The sequence below is a fragment of the Armigeres subalbatus genome, chromosome 1 (assembly GCF_024139115.2).
Source record: "Armigeres subalbatus isolate Guangzhou_Male chromosome 1, GZ_Asu_2, whole genome shotgun sequence".
NCBI classification, from domain to species: Eukaryota; Metazoa; Arthropoda; class Insecta; order Diptera; family Culicidae; genus Armigeres; species Armigeres subalbatus.
In genome coordinates, this window is record NC_085139.1 from 122111098 (window position 1) to 122118620 (window position 7523).

A 7523-nucleotide genomic window follows, 5' to 3' on the forward strand; every position below is an offset into this window, starting at 1 on the left:
TCGGTGATGTAGCTTGTGTGAGAAGCACAATCCAGTACTGCACGACAAATGTGTGGTCGACCAAGTTTGTCGAAGACATGAACGGTGGCGGTGAGAAGTATCACATTTGTATCTGTTAAGTCATTTGCCAGATTGAGGGGTGATATCAGTATTTGTGATGTCGCAGACGAAGTAGTAGAAGCAGCATCTTCGATTGTCCTATCTGTAGTCGACGGCAAAGCTGGTGGTTGGAAGGCTTCATGAAGAGGCAGTTCTCACACAGTTTCTGCTTTTGTATGAAACAAAGTCGATCATTGCACTGATACAACTGATGTGGTGACTTGGTGTAGAAGCTGCATGTTGGTGGCAAGGTAGAGTGCCCCATAGCAACGAGAGCTGTTGGTCCTCTATTGGTGAACGTCTTGCTTGATGATGGGAAGAACGCAGGTTTTTTTATGCGAGTTGGTTGCGCGGTCTTTAATGCACAACTCTGTGCATCGATGAATCTAAGAAGCCTTTCCAAAGTGATATAGGGGAACTGTTCCGTTTTCAATCTCACTGTACATATATTCATCTCATCGTGAAACAAAGAAATGCGGCACCAATTTCGTCGCTTCTTTTTGCTAACATGCATGCTCACTGCTGAAAAAAAATCAGAAAAATAATAAACAAATCAAATACCTTTTCATTGCTTTGTTTTTCGTAGGACCAATATCGGAGCTATGAGATGAAGTCCAGGAGCAGTAACCCTATTCATCTCTCATTTCTGGCACCACAATTGCTTGCTTTCGCTGTCTAATTTATCAACAATTATGTGTATGAGCCATATGTCTCTTCCCTCTTGATTCATGGCCTTCAGTGCTCGAATTGCCTCATCGGACACGTCATGTAGAGAGCGTAGACCAGCAGCAGATGATATCGTCAAAGACGGCAGACTTAGGAATCGTTGGATGTGTTGAGTGGCGATTTCGAGGGGTTTGTTATACCTACTTTTAAGTTTCTCTAGAGCGGGAATATAATTGGCATCCTATATTCGAATATGTGATAGCAAGCCAGCAGCTTCACCGGATAGATTTGTCTTGAGGAAGTAGAGCTTCTGACTGTCTGACAATCCTACTATAGAACAGCACAGCACAGCACAGCACTATAGAACAGATCGTAAAACGAAGGCCATTCAAGAATATTTCCGTTGAAGCTAGGGAGGTTCATGCGAGGAAGTTTAACATCAGTGTGTGGCATAGAAGTAGTTGCGACGGTCGTTGTACTGCCACTTGAGCCCATATTAGACATGTTGTAGCTTTGTGATATCAAGCGAATGAATTCTGCTTGTTGTTGGGCCAATTGATTGATAGCATTGGCGCCATCTTGTGTTGCTATATCCTCACTACGAGACGATGAACCGACGAATCTTTTCCGGAGCCTCAAAAGGGTGCCCTTTATCCTGACGAAGCTTTCTTCGAAGGTTGATTGATGCTGATGAATTTCATTCATTTCGTCATCCTTGCAGCTGTCCACCATACGCTTATGGACCGAGAGATATGCGGTCCATATTTCAAGAAGGTTGTCGAGCTCAGTTTCGACATCGACATCGTCTAAATTTTCACTTTTCAACAGTTTTTGGACTTGTTTCACTGCTCGTTCCATCCGCGCGTCGAGCGATTTTCTTTCACGAAGTAGCTTATCCATGATACATACTTTATTGTCACTCGATTTGACGATAAAATTTTATTTTGGTAGAGTATGGCAAGGTAAAATATTTTTCTGGACTGTTTCTTATGCGAAACACACTTTCTATAAAACGTGTAATCTTGTCGAGCAATGTAGCATTTAAACATGTTTAGTAACATTGCGAAAGTATTATACGTAATGTAGGTGATGTTGTACTAACTGCGTTGAAATAATTAAATTTGATCGAAAATTAGACATTCTAACATGAACTTACAAATGGGGCAAGATGGGTCAGCACATACTGAATGGCATAGTTCGTATTCAAAACATATTTTCCATTGCTGGTTTAATCTTTTTAAGGTTACTTTTGACATAATGATGTTAATTTGTTTATTGAACATGTCTGTTTTTTGTCTTTAAGAAAGCAATACTCAGACGACTTGTTATCATAAGAATTTGCAGACATTTTTAAATGTAGAGCCATTTCTTCATCCAAGGCTTAAAAATTCTTTTTTATTCAATAAAATCAATGGCAATAAAGCTATCTATCTGTGTGTAATTCAATATTTGGAATAAAAGCAATATTCATTGCAGAATTCAAAGGTGACTTATCTTACCCCGTCATTTTTTGATTGACAGAAAAATAGACTTTAATGACTCAAAATGCAATAAAAAGTGGAGTTTTTATTATTTCCCTTGGCTTACATATTATGAGCTATTTTTTATAGATCCACGTTAAAAAGTTGAATTAAAATGTTTCTTTTTTGCCCCATCCTACCCTACAATCAGTGCGCTATTAAGAAGCCCCTCGGCCAATAGGTCAACGCACGCGTCTTTGAGTTACATGAGTGGTCGCCTACAAGGTGTACGATAAACGATGAGGAGGTCAGTCGAGTTTCGGACGCAAGACGGCAATGATGCGCTCTCGAGAGCAGGTGCCGGAATTGAATTTCGACCAAATTTTGCCTGTCGCAAACTTTTTGTCTAACATAAGAGTAAAATCAGCAGTGATTCAAATTGTTCGGGGCTGCCAGTTTGAACATGAATCTGGAACATTCATTTTCCCAGCAGCTGTTCTAGATTCATTTTTTATACCAGTCAAATGTCAAAAAAATAAAACTGGTATAACGCTACGTTCTATTTTCTGCAGATTTGAACCACGATTAAATCACGAGATTCAAATATTTTTCAATTGTTTTGGTGTATGAATGCGTCATTTTATCTACGGATCAATCCACTTTGCAATTACGGCGCTTTTCTTGGCAGCAACATGATTTCATTTAATTGAAAATTTGAAAAACATGAATGGAACACTGATGGAGAAACCAACATGTTCTTTTTTGCTCCAGATGCAAACTAGAATAGCGGTCGAAAATTTGGAATGAAACTAAATCACTATTGATTTCACTCTCAGCATCGGTTCTTTCTAGATTCATTTTTTATACCAGTCAACTGTCAAAAACTTAACACTTGTATAACGCTCAGTTCTATTTTTTGCAGATCACGAAATTCAAATATTTTTCAATTGTTATGGTGTATGAATTCGCTGAATTTTATCTACGGTTCAATCCACTTTGCAATTACGGTGCCTTTCTTAGCAGCAACATAATTATTTCATTAAATTGAAAATTTTAAAAACATGAATGTAACACTGCTGGGGAAACCAGCGAGTTTGTTCTACTTTGCTCCAAATTCAAACTAGCATATGTAGTGGTCGAAAATGTGGAATGAAGCTGAATAACTACTGATTTCACTCTAAGGAGAATTACCTTTTTGTATAACATAAGACAATAACCCTGAACTTACGACCGGAAGTGTATGTATGTATTATATATTTAAAATTTCGAATGTAACGCATGAGCATGACCCAGAAGACATAATCATTGTATATGGCATTTTTTGTCATTGTTATGCGAGATGCTAAGAGTGAAATCAGTAGTGATTCAGTTTCATTCTAAATTTTCGACCACTATTCTAGTTTGAAACTGGAGCAAAATAGAACAAACTCGCTGATTTCTCCAGCAGTGTTCCATTCATGATTTTCAAATTTTCAATTAAATGAAATCATTATGTTGCTGTCAAGAAAGGCGCCGCAATTGCAAAGTGGATTGATCCGTATATAAAATGACACGTTCATAAACCAAAACAATTGAAAAATATTTGAATCCCGTGATTCATTCGTGGTTCAAATCTGCAGAAAATAGAACGGAGCGTTATATCAGTTTTATTTTTTTGGCAGTTGACTGGAATAAAAAATGAATCTAGAACAGCTGCTGGAAAAATTAATGTTCCATATTCATATTCAAACTGACAACCTCGAACGATTTGAATCACTGCTGATTTCATTCTAAAGGCTCCAGTGGTCTAGAGACCACCGGGATGCACTTCGGGTAACATTTGTTAACAAGAGTATAAAAACAATATAGCCCTATTATAGAATCAATTACGGAGCAGTCCATATACCACATAGATCAAATATCCATAGTTCATACGGTGTCAGGCCATTAGGCCGAAGGCCATTTAGCCGAAGGTCATTATGCCGAATGGACATTAGGCCGAATTAACAAAAAGAAGCAAGAAGTGAAAAATGAGAAGTTCTATCTTCACCTCACCACTTCTTTCTTCACCCTTCTTGAATCTTCCTTCTTCTTTCTTCCTTCTTCTTCCTACCTTCTTCCTTCTTTTTTCTTCCTTTTTCCTTCTTCCTTTTTCCTTCTTCCTTCTTCTTTTTTCCTTCTTTCTTCTTCCTTCTTTCTTCTTCCTTCTTTCTTCTTCTTATTTTTAATTCTTTTTTCTTCCTTCCTCCTTCTTTCTTCTTCCTTCCTCCTTCTTTCTTCTTCCTTCTTTTTTATTCTTTCTTCTTCCTTCCGTTTTCTTCCTTCTTCATCTTTTCTTCTTCCTTCTTCCATCATCCTTCTTCCTTCTTTCTTCTTCTTTCTTCCCTCTTCCTTCTTCTTTCTTCTTTCTTACTTCCGTTTCCTTCCTTCTTCCTTATTTCTTCCTTATTCCTTCTTCCTTCTTCTTGCTTTTTCCATCGTCCTTTCCATCGTTCCTTCTTTCGTCTCTCTTCTTCCTTCTTTCTTCTTCCTTCTTTCTTTTTCCTTCTTCCTTTTTCTTTCTTCATTCTTACTTTTTCCTTCTTCCTTCTTCCTTTTTTCTTCTTCCTTCTTTCTTCTTCCTTCTCCCTTATTTCTTCTTCTTTCTTCCTTCTTCCTTCTTGCTTCTTCCTTTTTCCTTCTTTCTTCTTTCTTCTTTCTTTTTCTTCTTCCTTCTTCCTTCTTCCATCTACCTTCTTCCTTCTTACTTCTTCCTTCTTCCTTCTTTCTTCTTTCTTCTCTCTTCCTTCTTTCTTCTTATTCTTTCTTTTTCCTTCTTCCTTCTTTCTTCTTCCTTCTTCCTTCTTTCCTCTTCCATCTTCCTTCTTGCTTCTTCCTTCTTCCTTCTTCCTTCTTGCTTCTTCCGTATTCCTTATTCTTTCTTCCTTCTTCCTTGTTCCTTCTGATTCTTCCTCCTTTTTCCTTCTTCCTTTCTACTTCTTCCCCATTGCGCACTACTCACTTCTCACTCCCCAGTTCTCATTCGGCCTAATGACCTTCGGCCTAACGGCCTTCGGCCTAATGACCCGGCATCAGTTCATACAATGCCTTGAACATGTTTTATGAGCAGTTGTCCACGCTGGGAAAGAGAGGTTCTAAAACTGATCAAAACTTGTCCACGTGGTATATAAACAGCCCCTTTGGTGTACGGATGGGAAGAGATTGTATTGCCTGACTTGTATTCCTAGCGGTGAATACCTGAATGCGCTGAACTGTAAAACTCCATAACAAATTGTAGAAGGGAATTGATGTACCAGATTTACCAGAACGATTTTCAGTGGAAGGCATGATAAATTGGTCGGTCAATGATCAGTTAAAAGTAAACAAGAGTTTTGGGTTATTAGGAAATGTTTTTAAATTTTATTAATACCGAAGATGAAATACACCGGTAGTTACATAAATCAGTCATTTTTTGATATAGTTTTTGGGTAAGTTTATTTCAACGTTCTTACGAATATGGATAGAAAAATGGATCGTTTGCATACCGGTCCTCCAAATATCTCCAAAGGTTGATGCGCGCTTGATTTGGATTACTGGACATGACCAAGTCTTCTCCGATATCCAGATAGGCCATTGCACTTCCTTGTATCGGGCTCCAATTGATGTGTTGCAGAAGTGTATCGGAAATTGGTGTTGGGTTTCCAGTGATGGCAAAGTTGGTCCACAAGCGAACCATGCGCTGTCGAACGACGTTTGCATGGTTACTTGGTAGAATAGGCGATACTGGCAGTATAGAGAACAAATAGGCCAGCTCATCGGCGTGGACGGCTCCTGCGAAGTCGGTTAGCAGCAACATTCGTTTCATTAGATTAAGGTCGCCGTCAAAGCTGAATTGATAGTAGAAAGTTGGCTGTGTGCTTTTTTGGACAGTCAAGGCGATAGTTTTATCTACAGCATAGATGAATTGTTGATCTGTGTGGAATTGGGCCCACTCAGCCATAATATCCGGACCAAGAGAACGATCTTGCCAGTAGAAATCGCGGAATCCTTGGCTGACTGCACTCGATTCCGGAGTGTTAGCAGGAATATTCCAGAAATGCGGTACGAAAAAGTGCGGGTTGCGAGTAAATTCATTCCAAACAGTGGAATCCAGTAGGTGTTCTCGAACCATGAAAAGACTTTCGGCGCTTGTGTAACCAATCATCAACGGGACATGATTGTATGCACCAGATTGTAGAACTTCAATTGGACGTTGAGTGAGGAAGGTAGGCTCTGGAGAGTTGACAGGCTCAACGCTCGGCACGTACTCGAAGGGCTTGAATCCACGTGGAATTGGTATGTCTGTTATTGACCTTTGAAGAGCGATGAAGTCTGCAATCGGCGTGTATCGCAGAAGCCGAGTTAGCTCCGCACTGTCGTGTGGATAGCCAAAGGCATCTGCAATATTGTGAGCCAATTCTCGTGCGTTGTACTGGAATCCCCACGGAACTAAAGCGGTTCCAGATTGAGCAATTGCCTTGTGGAACAATCCTGTGGCCATTGGGGATAGCATCAAAAAGTGTACGAGTACACCTCCTGCACTCTCTCCAAAAATCGTAACATTGTTGGGGTCTCCGCCAAAGGCCGCAATATTATCGCGAACCCACCTCAAAGCCTCCACGCAGTCCTTCACACCCCAGTTTCCTTGAGCGTGTGTGTCACCGGTACTGAAGAATCCGAGAATTCCCAAACGATAGTTGAAAGAAACAATCACCACATTTTCTTGAACCAGATGATCAGGACCGTACATACTGGAATCGCCGGATCCCAACACAAAAGCACCTCCATGTATCCATACCATAACTGGCCGAGAGCCGACTATGTTCTGCGTGTAAACATTGAGATACAAACAATCTTCATCGCCTAAGTGCTCACTGATGATACCTAGTGATGGACAGTTATTCCCATGTTCACTAGCATCGCGAACACCGCTCCATCCTCGATGTGGCACTGGATTTCGGAATCGTAGATCGCCAACTGGAGCTTCAACATATGGAATGCCGTTGAATTGGAAGTAACTGCAAAACAGACCACAGCTGGCCGTCACTCCCTGCACTTGACCTCCAGTTGTTGTTATAATAGGACGGGACTATAAGGCAATTAGAAATTCTATGAGAAACGATCCGTAATCGAAACAACTCTACTTACCGCATCCTGACCCGAAGACACGGATATAGCGACAGAAATTAGGAAAACTAACTTCAACATTGTTCTGAATGCCATTCTCATGTTGCTGTTGATTTTTATATATTCCTGGGGGGGAATTTCTATGCAGTTTGGACTGTTTTCAAGATAAGATTA

General features: G+C 40.0%; 1 protein-coding gene across 1 annotated transcript; it reads right to left on the reverse strand.

The window, feature by feature from the left end:
- Positions 1-5691: 5691 nt before the first annotated feature.
- On the reverse strand, positions 5692-7430 carry LOC134205908 (juvenile hormone esterase-like). Its single transcript, XM_062681619.1, has 2 exons — positions 7371-7430; positions 5692-7311 (listed from the first exon to the last, which is right to left on the reverse strand). The coding sequence occupies exons 1-2, from the start codon at positions 7428-7430 to the stop codon at positions 5692-5694; spliced, it is 1680 nt and encodes a 559-aa protein (XP_062537603.1).
- Between the last annotated feature and the right edge of the window lie 93 nt (positions 7431-7523).